The sequence below is a fragment of the Apteryx mantelli genome, chromosome 2 (genome assembly GCF_036417845.1).
Source record: "Apteryx mantelli isolate bAptMan1 chromosome 2, bAptMan1.hap1, whole genome shotgun sequence".
NCBI lineage: Eukaryota > Metazoa > Chordata > Aves > Apterygiformes > Apterygidae > Apteryx > Apteryx mantelli.
Window position 1 is genome coordinate 80,434,352 of NC_089979.1, and position 22,422 is coordinate 80,456,773.

At 37.7% G+C, this 22,422-nt stretch overlaps 1 protein-coding gene across 5 annotated transcripts in view; it reads left to right on the plus strand.

Annotated features, from left to right (window-relative positions):
• The window catches only part of DROSHA (drosha ribonuclease III), a 70,458-nt gene that overhangs the window by 34,493 nt on the left and 13,543 nt on the right, over positions 1-22,422 (plus strand). For 4 of the 5 annotated variants that reach the window (XM_067290976.1, XM_067290975.1, XM_067290974.1 and 1 more), the window contains exons 16-25: positions 3,078-3,185; positions 6,184-6,291; positions 8,792-8,930; positions 9,615-9,675; positions 11,577-11,615; positions 11,728-11,787; positions 13,566-13,665; positions 16,443-16,545; positions 19,009-19,079; positions 20,372-20,416. In XM_067290976.1, the coding sequence (XP_067147077.1) occupies positions 3,078-3,185; positions 6,184-6,291; positions 8,792-8,930; positions 9,615-9,675; positions 11,577-11,615; positions 11,728-11,787; positions 13,566-13,665; positions 16,443-16,545; positions 19,009-19,079; positions 20,372-20,416 (834 nt within the window). The remainder of the gene's footprint in view (positions 1-3,077; positions 3,186-6,183; positions 6,292-8,791; positions 8,931-9,614; positions 9,676-11,576; positions 11,616-11,727; positions 11,788-13,565; positions 13,666-16,442; positions 16,546-19,008; positions 19,080-20,371; positions 20,417-22,422) is intronic. The other variant, XM_067290977.1, reaches the window with a different exon arrangement.

The window sequence follows — 22,422 nt, forward strand, 5'->3', positions numbered from 1 at the left end:
AAACAATTAATTGAGCACAATAATTCAGAATAGAATAAAGTTTTATGACTGCCCTTTTTATGGAAACAATTGAAATCCTTCACAAAAGATTTTCTTTTCAAGCTGTTACACTGATTTTATTTTTATCCTTGCCTGTTAGTGAACAGAATTTTTTTGCTTTTCTCCACTCTCACATTACCACAAGGTTTTTTTTTTACCCAGTTATAGAAATGATCATTGTAGGACCATGACTTCTTTATAGCCATTGCCATTAATGGTTCCAGGAATTAGCATAGACAAGAACTTTTCATTTCAGACAATTCTTTTAAGTGGCTCATAATTTTAAACATTTCTCTTTTGAGAAAAAAAAACCTGCCACACTTGTGCATGCTTTTAAACTGTGATTTATTAGGCAGTCTTAGGGAAATTCTTTAAGATCTTTGAGTGATAGACAGAAACAACATAACTCTTAAATATATGTAAGGTGAAGTTTGGGAGTTTTGCTAGAAAAAGATTTTTTAAAAACAGTTGATATCATCTGGTAGCTTTTATTTTTAGTACTCTTTAATGAGAAGTGAGGTGTTTGTTAAAATTGGTCTGTCATTCTTTTTTCCCCAAAGTGATGAGCAGTAAGCAATTCCCAAGTGCAGATGCTCAACCAATAGGAAATTAAAATTAGGAAATAGTCACCTAAATAGAGACTAACACAACCTGCTCTAAGATATCCATCTTCTAACATCTTGGACTGAAACTTTGCATTTGTCTGGTAGCATGTCTACCAGGCACTCTTAATTGGACAACTTATGTAAAGGATAAATAGAGGAGGAAGGAGCTTCATTAGTACAGAATAAATTTAATGAAGTGGTGTTGTATTTATTTATTTATTGCAAAGCCTGGTGCTTTTTTGAGTTTTCCCCAGTTTGCTAGTTCTGTAGCTGTGGTTGCAGTAGATGTTCGATATATTTGACAGTTCGCCTGATTTTATTATTACTGTAAAGCATAGTGTGCTGTTGCCTGAGCAAGGGGCTTAATTAGCAATTTATTTATGCCAGTATTAAATAAGTCCGAACCTGTCAGTTTTCTTCCTTGTAAATGGGAAGAACCACAGTGCTGAAACTTACCTGTGCCACCATTTATTTTAAGGAGAAATTGATTTTGTCCCTAAAGGAGTATTTTTATATCTTTGCTACAGCTTTCCACGGTCAGAGATCAAGTTGAAAGGAAGGCCGTTGTTATGAACATCTCTTCATTAGTGGCTAATGGATGACTTATTTGTAAAATTGTAGTGGATTGGGTGTAGGAGGGTATTGGGTTTTTTTGCAAAAAATAAAATGTTCCTTTGGTATTTATCACTTACTGTAGTGCTCTGACTTTTGTTCCTAGACTGTATTATCTAGGATGATGGGTTTCTCAACTAATTGCCTGCCATCAGAGAGATGTATAGGACTGAAGTAAAAGCTTTATGTAAGGATGACCTATGCACTGTGACACTGGAGGTGTCAGTAACTTAGCAGGAGCTATAGGGTGCACCTGACTGGCACGTGGGCTTTTCACGATTATGAATTATACTTTATGAGTAATACTGGAGTGTTCCTGAGCCAGTTAACCTGCAACTACAGGCAGGTCTAGCAAACACGAGCACCTGTCTCAGAAAACACCCGATGGCACAGTCTCCAAATGCAAGTTTTGGACAATGCATAAGGGGTGCAGTGTCATAAACATCTCTGTTCCCTCTGCCATCGGTCATTCGTTCCTATGTGATCATATGATATCTGCAACAGAGTCATGTCTCAAGGCTTTATTCCTCTAACCTAACTCTGAGCACTTACAGGAGGTGCATAAATTGGGAACCTGATACCCTAAGGCTCACTTTGAAGTCAGTGAAGAGATACGTTTTTTGAAGCAGTTTATCCGCCTTCATTGAATATAAAAGGAGCCTGGGCTAGCTAGCGTCCTACCTTAGACACTTCGGTAGAGTGCCTAGAAATAGGTCTGATGAATCTACATCTGGATAGATCTCTCTTGACACCATCCTGGGAGTCCTAGCAGAAAAGAAAACAGAGCCCAGTGCTGCCCAGTGTTGCTCACAGGCTTCGGTTTGGGAGCTGAGAACAGACTGCTTTTAACACGTGCCCTATAGTGAAAAGGAGAGGGAGAGAGAAGGCAGGCTGTAGCTTTGGAAAGTTTCTTTTTCTGAAGAAGGAAAAATGCTGAGGGAGTCTTTACTGTTGTTGCATGAGGTGTGGGGGAGCTTGCTACTCCAGAGCTTTGCAGTATTGAAACCTAAAATCAGGCCAGGAGGTCTGATCTGTAGGTGACTTATTTTAGCTGTTTTCCTTTCACACTCTCTCTCTCTTTTTCTTTCTTTTTTTTTTTTTTAATAGAAAATAATTTTTAAAAATGCTTAGGTAGAGGAGCTTAATGTCCTTAATGTCCTTGCCATAATTTATAGAGACTAGTAAGCTGTGTGCAAAACATGAAACTTCCTGTGATCAAGGCAAAACAGACCTTTAAATATTTTAATATTTTATTTGGAATAATATGAGTAGATTTTGTGATGTAGGCTCCAGAACTGGTGAATGCTGACTCCTTTTGCAGACTGGGGGCACTGACAGTGGTGAACAGGACCTATTACCAAGTAGCTGGGATCACATTATAAAGGCTTTATTTTATTTTGTCTGTTGAATTCCTTATTCCTGCTGAATGCTTCAAACCAGAAATACTCACAGAGACAGACTTGAATGAAGAGGCTGTTTTGCACATAGGGGTAAGGAGGGAGCTTTCATAGTAAGGATCTTAACTTACTTGCATACGTATCATACTGGAGGTACAAGTAGGATTGACTTGTTTTGTCATTTGCAACAGAAACTGTAATTAGTCACCTTTTGCTCTCCTCTGTGTCTACCAAAATCCCCTGCTGTCAGTGCCATACTAAACATCCACCACGGTCTTGTGACTGGCGGTGAAAAGATTTGAGCTAGTCTTAACTGTTCCCCAAAAGTGAACCTTGAACAGATATTGTGAGCACCCTCCTGTGTGGTTTAACACCGCTTAGTTGTAGCAGGTTCCTCACGGCGCCCTGTTCTCTCCCTGTCTAGGAAGCGCTGCAGAAGATCCGGCAGAAGAACACGATGAGACGTGAGGTGACTGTGGAGCTGAGCAGCCAGGGCTTCTGGAAAACCGGGATTCGCTCTGACGTCTGCCAGGTGACTAAACCGAGAGTCGGCTGATGCGTTTTCTTTGTCGGTAACTGCCGCTTACCTCTTGTAAGGGTGATTCTTGACTGAAGAACCGACCACTGGAAATTAATACCTTTGCCTCAATGTGATCTGTGTGTTTGGGGAACCACTGTAGCCACAGAAGAAAGCTGTGTTTTAGGTTTAGTTTTCTAGTTCCTTGCACCGGCTCGCCAACTGGTCGATTACCAAAAAAAGGGGTAGCCAGGAATGGGCGGTTTGGGGCTGGAGGTTTGAGATGCAGTAGCCTTGACTTATATCAGCCAAAATCTGAGTCTAATGTTGAACTTCTAGGGCTTCTTCTTCCATTGACTGGGTGAGTTTTGGATATTTTTATTTTAGATATTTTTCCATTTTGAAATTTTTATACTTTTTTTTTTAAGGGAAGCGTAAAGGCTAGTCTTTGTATTCAAAAGAAAAAGGTTCCTAACTTTTGGTTATAAAACATTGTTTCTCAGTACAAAGGCATCTTTCAAGTACTTTAATGTTTCAAATGCATGACATTTCCAAGGTACAAATCTCTGCAGGATCCTATTCCAAGGCAGATAACAGCCACAAACTTTTTGATTACAAACAAAAGGGTTAAGCAGATATGATAAAAATAAGTACAGTTTTTATATAATAATGTATTTATTAGCAAAGATCAAGTAAATACAATAGCAAAACCAGCAGTATAATTAGGTCATATTTTAGGTGTTGTTTTGGAGAAGTTAATTAAGAATTAAATGCTCAAAATTTAATTAACTTAACAGTATGAAATGTAAACATAGGAGGTGGCTTGGAAAAGGTATAGTTAGAAACCGTGTTGTTGTCTTGGAACCTTGGTAAAGCCGAAGGAGAAATTCTAACAGGAGAGAAATACCAAAAACTAAATTTTTTTTCCTTCTCTCTAAAACATTTCTTTTGATTCTATTATTGCTTGTGAAGTCGAAGAAAGAATAATGGAACATCATCTTCTCATGTAGCTGAGGAAACTTACAGTCCTTTTCTCATTTTTGTGGTAAACTATCTATTTTTACAGGTTAAGTCAACAGTGTAAATTTGTTGTTTAGGAGCTTTGAAACAGTTCTGTGTGTTATTCATAATACCTTCTATGATTTATATTTTAATGTCTCATTGGATGTTCTTGTTTGCTGTTGAAGAACAGCAAACACCAAAGAGCAATCAGCTATTTCACTTTTTTTGTGCACATCTACAGCCATAACATCTAAATCAGTCTGTTCTGATATGAAAGTCATTTGATTTGATTTCTTTGAGAGGTCAAGAGTAGGCAAACTGTGTATCTGTAAAATGAAAGATTACTATTGCTGTTACCTGTTTTTCCTAGATTAAAGAATACTAACACTAAATACATGTAAATCAATTCTGTGGGCAGAGCTAAAGTGCAGTGATTTAAAATTATTGGTTTGTTTTAACTTTTAGAAGCATTGCAGTTTAAAAGATTGAAACTCTTAAGCCACTGAAGCGCTCTAATATTTCAGAGTTGCTCCCTGTTCCGTACAGCAGTAATAACGCTAGTCCTCATGGTTTCCAAACTGAACCACTCGAAGGGGAAGGAAAAAGGGTGAGCGAAGTGTTCTGAAAATTGAAAATGGCTCTATTCTGTCAGACTTATTTAAAATTATCTAGTAGGTGAAGTGCATTTCTTTTATGCCACTAAACTGGGCAGCAGTTAGCTATGCAGCCTGGCAGGGTTGGGCCCCATGGAGATGATACCACCCCCAGCCCTGCTCATTGCTGCCTGTATTGCTTCCAGTGTGCCCGCAGCAGCTGTGCTAGCTCTCTGGGTTAGGAGAGAAATGATGCATTTCAAAATATTTCAGCTTGCCTGGCTCTTTCGGTAGCTTCAGGTCGGGGAGCGACTGCCTTGGCAGTCATGCTGGCAGCTCTGAAGAAGCAGCCGTCTCCCACGAGCCTTGGGGACGGTGGCACTGCTGGAGAGCCGGGGGCAGACTGGGAGAGTCCATCGCCTTGTGCCATCAGCTGTAGCAGGAAAAGAGTATGCAACACAGTTAAAATTATATATAAAAAATAAAATGACTAATATATTTATAACCAGATTCAGGTACCAAGGTTAGGGGACAACTCCTGTGGCCTGTTGCTGTATGGTTTCAGGAGAAACTGTTTTTGATCACTAGTCATTCTTCATTGCAATACAATTTTTAAAGTGTGTTATTTTACAGTCTCTTATAAAGAGATAAATAAAGCATCAGAAACATCAAATAGCTATAATCCAACATGACATACATTAATTGAATCAACTGAGTATTTAGCGCCATGAAAGCAGCACTTTGTCGACATAACTGCAAGAGTCAAATTAAAGACTTTCTGCGTGCCTCCCAGGGAAATATCAATTCCTCATTCACTGTACCACAGCTGGTAAAATCGAAAACTTTGTATTCCAGATTCTCAATCTTAGGGCCACGTGTGTTGGTTGCTAAGTATAAACAATATTAAAATTTGCCTGAGGACTGTTTTTGTTTCCTAGGGGCCTCTGCAGTGGACCATACAGACAGGGAAGTAGAGTCACCCAATGAAGTAATGAATTTTTTTGGTACTAGCCTAAAACTGCAGGGTATTAAATAGGAAGGTCCAAGCAGCTAGTGTCATTTTCAGTCACGGCTTGTTGAATCTTGACCTTACTGATCTTGATCTTTCCAGATATCTCTTTACCACATTCAAAATAGCTCAATAACAGACTGGTTTCTTTGCTTTGTTTTGTTTTGTTTCCCTGCAGTGTTTATGCAGATGGATAAAATCTAATTTAATTAAATGTTTGGCTGATGAGGAGTGGAAAGCTAGGATTTTTTTTTTTCTCTCATTTAAACCAAAACAGAGTAGCGTTCAGTGTTACAACAAATAGAATGTGTTTGTGTTTATAGCTTAGTCTGCGAGTCATCTGTACACTGAAATTGAATGCTTTTCCTTATTGCAGTTCCCTTCTGTTTTTTTTTTTTTTTTTTTTTAGCATGCAATGATGCTTCCTGTCCTCACCCACCATATTCGCTACCATCAGTGTCTGATGCATTTGGACAAATTGATAGGCTACACTTTTCGAGATAGGTGCTTGCTGCAGGTAAGAGGTGCAAAAAAAAAATGACTTGCTGTTTTATCTTCCTAAAATTATTGAGTTTGTTTATAGTCCTGCTTGCTATACAATTTCATAGAAATGAGCTGCTATGCTATAACTTGAAAATGCCTGATTATTTGCATTGCAGATCTTTCAAAAGTTGCAGTTGACCCAAGAGTCTATTAAATAAATTAGACATCTGATTGTGCAAGTAGGCACACTTATATTTTCTCAATGGTAGGTCTGGATTTGCCTGTAACGTGTAGAAAGACAAAAATAGACTTACTGAAAAGATTGGCAGGTACATTATTCATTATTTCCTACTTGGTTCTTTTATTAGATATTTGTGAAGAATACAGTGTTTTTCTGCATATGAGTCCACATGTCTTGTTTCTTCCTTTTGTAGTTTGTTGTTCCAAAAAAGAATAACTTAAGTGCTGCCTTTTTACTTTGTGTTTATAGCTAGTGCAAAGGAATTTGCAAACTTCTGCTCGGAATTTGTGAACTTCTGTGCAACTCTTGCTTTCTACAAGAACATGAAAACATGTTCACATTTACAAACAAGGGTCAAGAACTGGAGAGAAGAGTTTCTTGTTTGTTTTAAATCCATCTGTGTTACATGACCAGTCATTTATGGAAGTGCATTTTTGGAATTGTTTGGCTCCAGAAGACTAACTCTAGGCACAGGTGGCCCCTTCCCCTTACATTTCTTCCAAAGTTACTGATGGGCAAACTGACTTCTGTTCCTTATCTCCCCCAAAAGAGCCAGTCTCTCTCCCCTGACTGGGGATGGGGCTTGGATAGGTAAATTTTCCCTAACTTCAAAAAATGCAGTTTGTATATGTGGATGAGGCTTCATTCCCAAAATATTTTGTGTTAAGAAAGTCGAGGCTTGCTGAGAAATAATCTTTTCTCATAGTTTCTCTGTTTTCCTTAAGCTGGTTTTCAGGGCTTGTCCTACTGAAAATTGCATTAAACATTGAGCATTTTTTAGGGTTTGGTTGTTGGCAGGCAGCCTCGTCTTTAATATGAAAGATAAAAATACAATCACAGAAATCTTCAAAGTGGTGAGACCAAACACATAAACCAAAACACAAATTGCAGTCCGAAGGGGGAGAAAGCTAAAAATCAAGTTTGGCAGAATTAGTCAGATTAATGATTAGTTAGAACAAATGTACTTTTTGATGCTTGATCCCTATGCTTATTTGTTTAAAACCTAGTAACTTGTGCTGGAAGAGAGAGAACTTTAAATATAATTTATATAGCCCCGGTCACATAATTATGCATAGGCAATATCAGATATATAATTTTGCATTGATTTTTTGTCTGTTTCATCATGTTTGCTTTTTTTCAAAGGGCTGTGCTAGTTTAACCATTCTGACAAGATGTAGTGTGTCATCTATTTCAGATGGAGCAGAAGTTGAGAATGTACAATTATGACAAACATTAATATTAGTGAAGAACTAAAAAGGATTTGAAGAAAGTTCTTATTGTTGATTGAATGTCATTTTATTCTCTCAGCAATTAAAACAAACTTTTCTACAAGTCTTGCTTTTGGCACGCCACAGCCACTGTTTGAATGACGACTGCGGAGAGCTGTTGGCATTTCTTTGCTTGCAACCCTCAGTGCCTGTCCTGTACATTTGCAGAATTAATGTTCCAAACCTCAGATATTGAGATTACCAGTGTATCTCTTATTTAAATATAAAGTGTGTGTACACATACGTTTATACATATATCCTGTTTTTAAGTGTGTATGTGTGATGGAAGAGAAAATGCATGAGTTTGCAGGATGGAGTTATAAAAGGTAGCTAGTTCTGTTCTTTCCTGCTGTTTTTATAGTGCCAGCAATAGAGAAGTAAGCTTTTGATAATGCTAGATTGTACAAATGTAAAACAAAAGACCAATCCTTCCATTGCTGTACACTTTCATTTGAAGAGGGGTACCATATAGTCACATGAGGAAGAACTCTGCTGTGAATAACCGTGTCGGACGTAATATGCTTGTTTATTGTTGTCTTTTTCTGAAGTAGGAAATTTTTACTGATATATAAATAACCTCAATCAAGTATGTGAACAGTTGAGACACTCTTTATTTGTCCATATTTTTAATATGAATATTCATGCTGCAGTATTAAAAAGAATATATGTTTAAATAAGCAAACATGGTTGTATTTAAATTAACTCAGCAAAGATGGTAAGCAAAACCTCTAGGGTGAATTGACAGTTCATGCTTTTTTTCTTCAAAACTAATTTATTTCTTTTAAAAAAATGTTGAAAGTTAATTAGTTAAAGCCATGATTGGGCATAAATGTTGCTTCTTCCTGACATCTGAAATAGTACATTCTACATTTAAATTGCTGGAACCAAGTTACTAACTGACGACATCACTTTGTAGCTTTTCTGCAAAGTAAAAAATAAGTTATTAGCTACCACTCTAAGCTTTTTTCTGCCTTTGCAAAAATACATCTAAGACTTTTTTTGTCTTTGTATGTGCTACATTATAGCTTGCCATGACTCATCCAAGCCATCACTTAAACTTTGGAATGAATCCGGACCATGCCAGAAATTCCTTATCCAACTGTGGGATTAGACAGCCAAAGTATGGAGATAGAAAAGTTCACCATATGCACATGAGAAAAAAAGGTATGCAGTTACGCCGCTACCATTTTCTCACACCTCACGCTTAATCAGTATGAAAAACTACTGTTCGTTATTGTTTCACTGGCCTTTATTCTTCTGAGGTATCGTTTTAATGGAGGATTTCAAAGGTTATACACAGACAACAGTGAGATCTTTCTAAATAACTGGCTTTTGCAAATTAGTCAGTAAGCGAATAGCTGACAAGAAGCATGGATAATAAATTAGAGTTTTTATGTTATTTGATTTTTGGCAATTTTTTTTATAATTTGCTGTTCAACATGGTGAGTATACTGGAGGATATATTGTAAAAATGCTGAAGTCTTATTAACATGAAAATATGTGGTCTGTCTGCTGCAGAATACTCCTTACCCCTTAGAAGTATATTCGGCTGTAGTGATGTAAATTCTTTATTATTTGTGTAATGTTTGGAATGTCTTTTTCATGCAAAGGTGATATTTTTATCTGGCTCTCTGAACGCAAAAATACAAAAGCAGCTTGTAATGGGAAGGCTGTCAGTTAGGCAGAGAGCATCTGTGAGGATTATACCTGCTATAAGTAAACCCTGTAAATAACAGAATGATCTTGTCTATAGCAATTACAAAGTAACATGTTAAGTAATTATTTTCTAAACCCATTCAGACTGAATTAGTGGTTGTTTATTTAACTGTGCATTGTTTATATTTGTAGGGATAAACACCTTGATAAATATTATGTCCCGTTTGGGACAGGATGATCCAGCTCCTTCCAGGTAATGAAAATAATAGACTCTAGGTTTGTATAGCATGTTGTATGGTTTGTTTGCAAGTAGGAAAAATTTGCAGAGGGAGCGGTTTAATAAAATCAACCAACTTATTGTCAGCAACAACTTTGGCAAATAGTTGAAATGGAAGGTCATTTTGAATTGCCTTTTATTTTCTGAAAGTGTGCTTTTGCAGTCACATGGTAAATGTTTGGTTGTGCCTGCAGGAAACACCTGAGGAAGCTTTTAACAGATAATTCTACCATTTCTACTTGGGTACCCTGAAATGAGGAAGACTAAAAGGCTACCTTTTACTTTCTGCAGAATGAAAAATAAGATTTGTTATTATTGTTACCACTGTTATAGATTGGATTCTCCATCACCTTCCCTCACAGTACCTTCCTAGCATGGCACCATGTTAACATGAATGTGATACTGAACGTGGGCTTGAAAGATGTACTGGTCTAATTTGAAGACGTATGCATAAACAGCTGGAGACAAAAGGCTGATGTTTAAATGTAATAATCCTTGACTGACCACTAAGAGTTGTGTGCAAATCAGTAATTTTTAAGATGTGTTTTATAGACACAAACAGACACCCCATTTAGCCAAAATGAATAAAATAGCTCACAGGACTAATACAAGAAACAGCTGTATGTGAAATCTGCTAAATGCATGAACTAGAGGGTAGAGCATACGTTAGTTAACTAGTGCTGTAACTGGACCTTTTGAAAGAGTCATCACTTCGGAGGAAGCTGGGGAGCGGGAGAGGTTGAATTCTGAACAAATGATTGTCGTAGCGTTCCCCAAATGCTGTTTCAGCTATATTGTGCCCTCTTCCTTGAGGGTCAGCGTCAAGGCTTATTTCAGCTCTCTTAAGACAATGTGAGATAAGGCTGAATTGTGTTAATTCTCACAAAATAATACAAAAATATAAAATTCTGCTTCTGAGAGATCTGTGTTTCCCGCTATGCCTCTACAAAGAGGAGTTACAGAATTGCTCACACTTTCTTGTTCTACACAGCAAAGGTACTTGAATTCTTTCAGCCCATAGACGAAGGCCTGCTATTTCAGAAGTTAGACAAACTAGACGATTACTAGGGGAGTGCGAATTGCAATCAAAGCTGTCAACCACTTGAGAAGGATCTACTGGATAAAAAAATTCCTGTAGCTATGGCCTGGATTCTGTTGCTGTCACATGTGTGAAGTCAAAATGGTACTACTTACATGCTTCAAGATGTAGAGGAGAAATTTTTATATATTCTATGACATAATTCAACTCCCATTGTTTCTTCAGCTGCTGTGTCCTGTTATTCATTTGTTAAATAAGCAGGCAGAGAGTTTGGAGAAAAAGAAACTTTATGCAAAACAAAAGAAAATCAGGAACATTCTTAGAAGAAAAAACAATAGGGGCTATGAAAAGGAAAACACAGGGAAAATAAGATTCTACTAACTTTAGAGCATCTTTGAATGCATCTTGTTCTCTAGTAATTTTTCTTTTGAGCTCAAAGGAAATTACAGAGAAAGGGTATAGTGCGTTTCTGCATGCTATTTTAAAGGTGCTATGAAAAATAAAAGTACTTGTTCCATGTAGCTCTGACATACCAACAGATCTACTGCAGAGTTATCACACCCTGCAGGTGCTGATGTTCTCTATGTACCCCCCATCCCCACCCCCGTGTGGCACACACAAGAAAGATGGTCATTTACTTCAAATCACCTGGTGCCCCAAGGCACAAAGAAACCCAGTCTCAGTAGTCCATTGCACAATGCCAATCAACAGTACTGTTTCCTCTCTCCATTTGTTAAGTTCTGACAATAGCTCAGAGCAGAATATATGAAAATTTCAAAGACTGCAGTGTCAGTCCCGAGCTTCATGATTTGCGTAGTCATTACTGTATTTCAGAAAGGATGTGCCCCAGAGAGAACGGGGGAAGCTGCAAGAACAGGTATTCCAGTCTGATTACCAAGCAAGTCAAACTTGTTCTGTTTTAACTGCATTGTGCAAATAACCAGCATGTATTATTTAACTGAAAGTAAATCTTAAAATCCCTTTTCCAGGATCAATCACAATGAGCGTTTAGAATTTCTGGGAGATGCTGTGGTGGAGTTTTTAACAAGGTAAATGTGGAATTCTTCAACAATCGTCACCAGCTTTTCTCTTTGGTTACATTTGTATGTTACTGGCCTACCATCCAGCTTATGAAGCTTTGCAATGTACGCTTTATTGCGATCCTGGCCCTGATATTTAGAGCTGCCCAGCTGCACACACCTCTTTTGAAATTTCCTCCAGTGCTGATGATACAGCAAATTAAACTGCAAGATGAAAAGCTAGAGTTTCTGTGTCATGGAGTGCAATTTAAAGTTGACTGGGGTTTTTAGAGATTACTATTCAGCTACAGACAAGTTGAATTTGTAGTCATTTTTAAAAGAAATTTTCATTAGTGTGTCATTTTATTTCCATGGATTCTGTGTGTTCTTTTTCTCTAGTTGCCTGTGAAAACTATTTATTGGTAATATTGAATGTGCTATTAGATTTCCATTTATTAGGGGTATAGCTTGCATAATGTCTGTATGTAAATGAAATGGTTGAGCACAAGTGTAAGTTATTTAGAAGTAATAACAAAATTTTATGATTCATTAAAAATTGCTCCAATTTTGGTCTTTTTTAAGTATTCTGACATTAGTTGACAATACTAGAATACTACAAAAGTTACTTGTGTTGGCCTCTGAGCTGAGTACTAGCGGCAGCCAACTTGCTGAGAAGTGTCATCTGTCACAAAAGCAATTTCAGAGTTCCGTACGAAAGATTATGACCCATTTTTTAGTTGCTTTCTCTTATCATGGTTAACAGGGGAGTAGTTTGTTTTCTTTAAGAGAAGCTCTACAATAAGGCTGTGTGGATAACAATTGCCCTTGTATATCCATCCTCAACTAGCCATCAGTTACTCAGAATTAAGGATTATTTGTCTGTAAAGGTCTCCATTGCCCTTAAAACCAGTGGCCTTTTCCCTCATAGAACAAGTACAGGCTGAGAAGATGGAAGACTCACTGATTAAAAAGTATCTTGCATTTTTCACTGTCAGTGTTCATCACCTGTCACTTGACTTTTGTCAGCTAACTTTTGTCTTAATTCAGAAAATATTTGAGCTACTAATTAAGTGCATTTCTGTTCAATAAGCATTTAAGGGCCTATTTAAAATCTGAAGTTTCTACCCAAACTCTCTTCACTTCAGGACTCTGCTTTTGTGAATTATGATTCCTGATTAGATTGCCTCTAAGATTTACAGCGATTCTTGTTCTTAAAAAAAAATCTTGTGTCCATCTGCAGTTTTCCCCCTTGTACAGTTAGTTTATAGTTAGTATTATTGTTCTTAAACAAGCAAGTTATTTTCATTGGCATTTGAGAGCAATTCTTTGCTAAAGTACTGTAAGAAACTTTTTAAAAATATCCTGAGTGGTAGTCCAGACTGAATCAGTAGTCTCATTGTAAAGCACTACGTGCCTGTGATATGGAGTTCCTGTCAGTTGCCATGTGCTTTATTCCTCGCCATCCTCTGGGAGTCCAGATCCAGCCCTTGCTGAACCTATTGCTACTGAGAGAAACCTTTAGATAAGGGAACTGCATGCAGTTGTAGGGATTTGGAAATTATGTGCTGTCCAGCAAAGAGACAGGGCTCTTCCTCCCCTGCTCCCCATGCTATCCAGTCAATATTATTGAGCATTATTTTAATGTTTGATTGTTTCTTTATTTCAAGCTGAGTTGCCTTCTTGGGAGGGGGAGTTGTATTATCAGCTAAGATCTGATGGGATATTAGCCTTCCACTGAGGTGCACGTGATTTGTCTTTAACCAAATGTATCCATACTGAGGGGATCTGATTTGATTTTGTTTTGCCAGTGTCCACTTGTACTACCTGTTTCCCACTCTGGAGGAGGGGGGATTAGCTACATATCGCACTGCCATCGTACAGAACCAACATCTGGCCATGCTGGCCAAGGTACAGTCCTCTGTTTTATATCTGTGTGTGTCTGAAACTCATAGATAAGATCCTGTTAATGTGTGGGTTGCTTCTTGAGTGGTCTGTCTGCTTTGAACATCAGTGTCTTCACCATATTTTGTGAGCTGGATTTGGGATACAGGAACTCTTTTTCAAGTTGACAGTGGATTTTAAAGATGAGGTAGGACTTAGTGTTTTTGCCAAAGCAGGTTTTTAAGAGCAGTGATTTTTGCCAGCAGAATGATAGGTTTTTAGGATGACTATGTTGAAGGCATCTCTATATTTTACTTTAAATTGCAGTGATAATGAAGTTGATAGTGGAAAGACAATGGAAAAAAAATTTGGATGTTTATAGAAGGACTTCCTGATAGGATATGTAGGAAGGAAACGGCAGCAGGTGGTAGAGAGAAGGTGAAAAAACTCATTTTGTCCACTCTCTGACCTAAAAAGTCATTTTCAGATTTGCCGTGATCTGTCAAAAAGCAATATGTTAGAAAGGTTTTTGGTGGAAAAATAGGCTTATGGCATTGGAAAATTTGAGATCCCTCTGAATTTTATGTAATTCTGTGAATAACATGGACTGTTTATATTTCTATGTGATACTGAGGGGGTTACAATGCAGAACTTTGAGTAAATTTATTTTCATAGATGATTTGGTATTCTATTCAGATTTAGTTTTGTTAGCATTTAATTAAAAAAAAAAGAAAAGGGTAAGCCTGAGACTTACTATTATAATGTGCTGGGCCACACATACACATACACACACACACGCTGATGGTTTTCAAGTGCTCTTTTAATTTTTTCTGACCATGTTCACACACTATATATATTTTTTAAACATACCCAATGTTGAAATTTTGGCAAAAACTGTATGATTTCTAATATATTATCTTTTTGCTCAGTTCTCAAGAGAGATAGAGGGGTAGGCAGTGCACACAATCATTTTCATCCAAAGCTTTCTTTAATAATATAGATGGACATGAATTGATTGAAAAATGTTTCAATCTGGGCTGTGTTTGTAAATATGGTATTAAACTGCCTGACATTTCAATTTGCTTTATCATTTTAAAACCTGCGTCAGGCAAGTTCATATACTCCTAAAGCTGTTATCAGCCTTTATCATAGTAAATGGGCAATTTTTGATTAGTTGTATAGCAGCATGTTTTAAATGTATTTATTTATATTAGATACAGCTGTAAATATTAGCGAGTTCTCTACATTCCTGATTTCCCAAGGTATCCTTTGTCTCTATTGTATATCCCAAATGACCTTCCTGCTTTCACCCCATTATCTCATGGAGTGTCACATTGCATTCAGTTTGCTTCCTCAGTCCAATTCTCAGCTCCTCAGCTTCTCTTGTGCATATGGAATGCTGTTTTAATTGAGGATCAAATGATGCACTTCTGTAGCTTCTAAGAGCTTTATAGCAGAAATTTTAAAAATAATCTGAAACATGTCTCGATCAAATATGAGATGTGAAATGTATGCAAAATACTTTGGATGCAAGCTCCTAAAACGGAGTTGAGCCACTGTGGTAAAAAAAAAAAAATAATAATAATAAAGCTAACATGAAGAAATGATAATAATCTGTAAGAAGTTTCAATTAATATAAAACACAATTTTCAACTTTGATATTGACTCTAAGGAGTTGCTCCCTGAACTGTATAAAGTGCAATACAACATAGTAAGTGGTAATTCCCTGTGTTCTGAGCAGTGAATAGGCTCTCATTCATTAAAAAATTGAAGGATTTTTTTTTTCTTTTCAAATTGAAATGCATATAAGCCATACATCTCAAACACCTTAGCTTCTTCACTTTTACTACTTAAATATACTTTAGGGGGATGAAGTTGAAAGTTAATGAGAAATTGGTAAGTAGAAATTTATACCCATTTGGGAAGGACCTATTCTCATACAAATTCTGCAAGATGCACAAATCTCTCTTCTTTAAAAATCCCATTAATGGGTTTGTGTCAGAAAGATGAATACACAGAGAACCTGGTATCTCTTGCATGCATTTCTATAGCAGAATTATCATATGTTATATAACGTATCTGACTCACTACCTGCAATGCTAACTGGCAAGCAGAATTATGGCTTGGGAAACAGATGAATGTTAATGACGTACGTTTGAAAGAAAAAAGAAGGCTAGGTGGCACTGTGGCTTAAAACATCAGTCTCTGCTCTCGGGGCCCAGAGGCTGTTGTCACTGCCACCTGTTGACAGTCTTAAAGGGAAGAGCTGGATGTTTTTTGGATTCGGCCCACCAGCGTTCCCATTTCTCACTATTTTACTTTATCCTCTTCTCATAGATGCAGTCTTTCTCCTCAGTGTTGGCTCTCTCCCTTTGAATGTCCCTTCAGCATTTCCAAAGGCAAATCATACAAGGGCAAACCATCTGCAAAAAACACTGCATGCTGCACCATCCAACCAATATCAGCCTATTTTTCTCTGTCACTGCCTCACCTTTCCTCTTGAACTCATTTCTAGATCTCACTACTAACATATTTTGATCTGGCTTCCATTAAAACCTTAGTTTTATAGTTTTTAGCTTTTCCACGGTATCCCACACTTGTTGCTTTCCTCTAGTAAACTAATACAAAATGTTCCAATTTTAGCTTTAAAGCCTACGCTTGCACTGAAACTGTACAGAGCACAGCTTTCGGGCTCCCTCGAGCCCTGTGGCTACATAGTCATGATGTAGCTGAAGCCTAGTGCCTAGAGCTTGAACTCTTGCACTTCTGTAACCCTGGTTTTGAATCTTTTCATATCTCTGCAGAAGCTGGAACTGGATCGATTTATGCTTTATGCTCATGGTCCGGACCTTTGCAGGGAGTCAGACCTCCGCCACGCCATGGCAAACTGCTTTGAAGCCCTGATAGGTAAAGCATACATATTTGTGCGTGCAAACATTGTGTGTTATTGTGCCTATGCTGCACATTGACGTTGATGGAGCAGGCATAGGCCTGTGCTGAGTACTGTTAGTAGGGGTAGGGATAGTAAAGCTTCTTAAATTTCCTTTGTCCCTTCCCATCTACTGTACAAGTGCTGTGTGAGTAACATGATGAATGTGCAGTATTAAAGTGAACTCTCACCTTTCTTCTCCTGACTCACATGTCCCTCCGATGTACCCGTTTCATGGTGTTGTAGCACGGCACTTCCATATGTCGCCTTAGGACTGCACCTCTCATGTCACTGTGTCCAGCTGTGGGCAGCCCTCTGAGGAAGAGCAGTTCATTCACCATGGCCTGGCAGCAAAAGTGGAGGCTTATTGCTTCCGATAAATAGTACTTGCACAGACCTGCAAAATGTGGAGTCCCACATTAGCCCCGAGTTTTCAGTTCTGCAGGTTGCTTCAGCATTCACCAGATACTCCTAACCAAGTCACCAGCCCACTTTCTCTGTGCCCTGGTAACTCTTTTCCTGTGAATTAAACATGACATTTGTTAAGTAAATGTTTTAGGTTTTTGTATTTTTCTTCCGAAGAGAAAACATGGCAGTATGCCATAGCTGCTATAATAAAGCTACCAAAGCTCTCTAGCTGAGGGTGAAGGGGAGCTGTGCCAAGTTAGTTGAAGGACACTGTAATGCTGATCAGTGACTGGCTATGCTGATCGATTAATTTACTTTGGAGAAAGAGAAATCGGGAATGCCTGACCACAGTTATCATAATCAGCAAGCAGGAAGGGGGAAGTATGGTGTTAGAGCCATGCAAGTTCTATTTTATGTAGCATATTTTTATAAATCCTTATTTGATTGAATACATGAAACAAGCTAAATCTCAGTGATTCAGCTTCATATGCATCCAAATGTACTCTATGTAGTATTGACAACAGGAGTATCTTAGCCCTATTCAGGCCTTTACATACTACACAGGCTCCTAAAGCATTTTATCTGTCTTTGAAAATACATCACAGTTTGCTTAGATGGCAACAGTTCTGCGCATTCTGCCTTGGGCCAAATTGCATTTCTTCTTATCAAGAAATAAGAGTTGTCTTTTCAACTCTATTTCACCTTCCATGAGTGCTTTGATCTTTAATTAAAAAATAAAAAAGAAACAGAAAAAAAACACTAGATCTGTATCTGTGACTTCGTTCATATACTTCAGCCTGACAATGATGTGATGATGAGGACTTTCTGGCAGACACTGAGATTTGCTAAGAGAGCAGACTTGCTGTTTAACCTCCAGCGCGAAGTTGCTCAGGAAGCTAATAGAGCAGTAAGGTTTTGTTAGGGCCACAGCTAAAAGCTGGGAGTTTGTGAAGGAACAACAGAAGTATATTTGGGGTCTGGAGCTCCTACTTGGGAACCTTTGTACAAATCTGGTGCTTTTTCCCTGCAATGAAAATAATAACTAAGAGGCTGCCTAGTACCTGCTTAAAATTCTGTGCTCTCATAACATGCCTCTGGCAAGATACTGTTACAAACCCCCAAGCCAATCTCCAAAGAATCAAAAGAGAGTAGCTGACCTACTGAGAGAATCAGAAGGAAAGGATTAAAAAAAAAAAAAGAGAGAGAGAGAGAGAGAGAGAGAAAAGAAAAGCATAGCGAGGCAGAGCGTATTCTCCCTATATTTGGGATTATTGACTCCCTTGCTCTGTGTTCTGTAGCTGTGTTCATGTAGCTGTGTATTCCCTTTGCTTTTATACAGCTGTGCTTACAAGGACTAGTAGTAGGATTACAGAAGCCCTTTTGTAAAGAGAATCAAAGGACGAAGTGTTGATACTCTATTTTAAAAGTGCCTGTGCAGATACAGTGTGGTACACACAAAAAATACAACTTGTTAGCACAAGTTTTGTTAAATTTGTTACTAAAGGCCATATGGAGGGCTAGTGATGCCTGTGCATGCAGTTTTTCAAAAAAAAATATATATATATATTATTGTAATATTGGGGAAATACTGACAGATTTATATGCAGGATGTAATGTTTTTGAAGAAACAGAATAAATGAAAATTATTCATTGGCTGTTGAAGTTTATTTCATGACTGTCACTGCCCACATATATTGTATAGTTAGCTGATTACTGGAAACCACTTTTAGAAATAGATCACTTTTAGACTAATTTCCTTAAACTTTGCTCTTAGAGCATATCACTTTCTATCACTTATTTGTCTTTTTTTTTCCTAGAAATTTTACAACCGTTGATTTATGTTAGTGTTTAATATGCCTTAAATTTCTCAGAAAATTGGATTTGCTATTTTGATTCTTACCATAGAAGGCATGCTTTTAAAAAATAAATATATTAGAGATGAGGAAGTCAGAGATCTATGACTTCTCTGTGCTTAGTAATTTTCCATGTACTAATGTGTTTCTGCCCTTTGATGTATTGGTCCCCTCATATAGGAGCTGTTTATTTAGAGGGGAGCCTAGAAGAAGCCAAACAATTATTTGGACGTTTGCTCTTTAATGACAAGGTATTTATCTAATTTACAACTTGACTTCCATTTTAAAATGTTTTTCTTAAGAATCATGAATGAACAGGAGTACACCTGTTGCACTTAGTTCCTAAGAATTTAATGTAGCATGGCATGTTTAGGACAGCAAACTGCACTAGTTCAGGAGGAAAAACTATGGTATTTCCTCAGGTTTGCTGTTGGTTGGTTGCTCAGGTAGGGAAGGGCCTATGGTGTGGGAAACCTACAGACTTCCATTCAAAATGCCTCTCTAAGAGCAGAGGTGGGTGCTGTGGATCCAAACAACGTGCTTTGCAGAAACGGTGCGCTATTTCTGTTTCATTGGTTAAATAAATACCCCCCACCCCCCAACCTATACTAAATACATTTTCTAAAACTAAATACATATCTTTGAAGGGGTGGGGGGTCATCCAAAATTTACCTAACTGCAGAATTAAAATCTGATCCATTTTTTGCAGATTACATTGTAGATCACTGCTGACTGGAATTTATCCCAGACAATAGTTAAGGACAGTGAAGGGGGAAGTTTGCTGATATTGATTAATTCTTAAGTTTTGCAAATTATGTTGTGAACCTGGGAGCTCTTATGCATACCTCCCTTTGTTTAGTTGGCCACGCTCACTTTTTATTACTTGTTACTCTCATCTTTCATCGTATTTTGGCATGTCACTTCTACCTTAAACAGAACAAAAGCCCTTCAGGTCAGGGAACAAGTTTCGCCAGCTCAACAAGCAACCAGTATGTAATGCTGAAGCAATGCATGTGGCAGCAGTGAAGGATGAATTATATAGTCTTTTCCTTCTTTATAACCTGTGAATCTGTGGAAGGACAAAGTTTATTAGAAATAAAAGTATTTTGTAACATATTATAACTTAGTGTTTACTCGCTGCCTGTAATGAAGGAAGACTATATGAAATAAAAGAATACAAATTTTTTTGTTTTTCCGTCTTGGCTTTTGGTCAAATCATACTTGCTACTGAGGAGGAGTAGGGAATAAAGTTGGACCTGGGGCTTAAACAAATCTTTTTATTTTTTTTTCCTTCTCTAGCCAGTTTTTATTTGGTTCAAGGATTTTTCTACTTCCTTGACACAAGCTAATTGGGAGAACTACAGGCAGTTTGAACAGCAAATACATGATTTTAAAAATTAGTTTGCCAGCACTATTGAATTTGCAATAAGCAGAGTCAGCATCTGAAATAGTTCAGTATTTCAAGTAATGACATTTTATTTAGTACTGTGGAATTTGTTAAATGACTCCCTTGAGCATTAAAGGCATCTCTCAATGTTTGCAGGACCTGCGGGATGTATGGCTTAATTATCCACTACACCCACTCCAAGTAAGTGTGTCCCTTTCTGTAATAAATTTCATAGCTCTGTTTTATTTCCAGGGATGCTTTTCCTTAGGCTTCTGCTGTAGTGACATTTCAGAAAATTTACTAACAAGTAGGAGTGTATATATTTGCCTTTATGTGTTTTGTTTTGTTTTGTTTTTTGATAAATAATGAGTCTCTGCCTTTCTGAGGATTAATCATTCACCTTTCCTTGGATTGTGTTTGATATATGATTGTGTTTCTCATACAATAAATCTAGTGAGAGGTAACATTTTGTCTTCTTTTTCTTCATCTGCTATAAGTTGGGACAAAAGGGGCACAAAAATGGTCTCATGTAGCTATTTTGTTGAAAATAAGACCTATATGTTAATTGTAGGAAGACACATTACTTAAATGACTTAAGAGTGTAATGCTAAATATTTGCCTGATTACAGCATGGTTGTTTCATTGATTCCAGTAGCTTTAATAGCAGGTAAACACTGAAAATACAGATATGTCTGAAAGGTAACTTATCCTCCATCTATTTGTGAAACCCACAAGTAATCCACAGTAGGTTATTTTACAGTTCTGGAAGTTGGCAGAGCTGATTTCAAATCCTTGCTCCGTGAGTGAATTCTGGTGGAGACCCTGAGCAAGTCATGGAGCCTCTCTGCACTGTAGTTCCCCATGTTTACAGCAAGGATGACAGCATCTTCCAAGGGTGCAGGTGTGCTGCAAGGACAGCTGTATTCAAATTGTGATTCAGTCCATTAGTAAGGCTTTCTGGATCACATAAACATCTAAGAGAGAAATGGCCCTCTTATTACCTCTTTTGTCCAGCCAAATCTTTGGTGTTTTGTGCAGAGTCAATCTGACTCCATTAAAAGTTTTTGTGAGCACACCCTTCCAGCAGAAGGTCACTTAGACACCTACATCTGCAATGTTTCAAATATGTGGTACAGATTTTGCAGTGGGCGTGTAGACAAAACCTGTAGCGACAGATCATTGCACCTGAAGCACTTGTACAATCAACTCTCTGTCGCTGTAAGACAGGAGTAAATGGAAAAGAGTCTTAATGAAAAAATCAACTTTCCAGACTAAGCGCCAGCTATCCTGAGTGGCGGTACAAGCACACAAGAAAACTCTTATTCTGGATTTCTTTCTTTTTATTATTTTGTTTTATTTTAACATCTTTCTGTCCGCTTTCACGAAGGAGGCTTGGACTATGCTTAGGTTGGAGACAGGGAGTATATGAAGCTTATCATTTCTTGTTCCTACTTTAACTTCTGTGGGGTGAAAATGTATTTTCCTCTGTGGCCCAGATGTCATCCTAACTTTCTGCTTGCCAGTAGGGGAAGCATAAGCTGCCCAGTTTGGCCATTGGGAAGGGCTAGCCTTGAAAAATGACATTTTAAAAATTATTGAATGCGACTGTAACAATATGGCAAATGAAATACCAATTAAAAAGAATAGTTCTGGGTGAGATATATAGAACTGAAGGCCTGTAATCCTGTCGTTTTGTAGCAGACAAATCAGATGAAACTGTGATAAAGAAAATAATTAGTGGACGCCTGGATAAATGTGATTTATTTGGAGAGAATCAACATGACTTTTGCAAATGCAAGTACTGCCTTACCAACTGATAGGAGATCTTAGAGGAGACAAAAAAAGTAAAAATAAAAAAGTGGTAACACAGATGCTATTGTCTATTGGGTTTCCTGAAAGGCTTTTGACAAGCGACGCACCAAAGACTTGAGCAAATAAAAAAATAAAATAAAATAAAAAAGAACAACCCCAGCGAAGAGTGACAGTCCTTGCATAGGTTTAAAGGAAACACAAGAGACAGGACTGGACTGAAATGACCATTTCTTAAAGTGGATGGAGATGGTCAGCGGATTTCTGTAGGGATCTGTGCTGAAGCATGCGCTGTTCACATCAGCAGTGTAGCACTTAAGAAAGAAGATGAGCAGTGAGGTGGCAGTATATTGACAATACCAAATCATTCAGGCTCATAGGGACGACAGCAGGCTGAA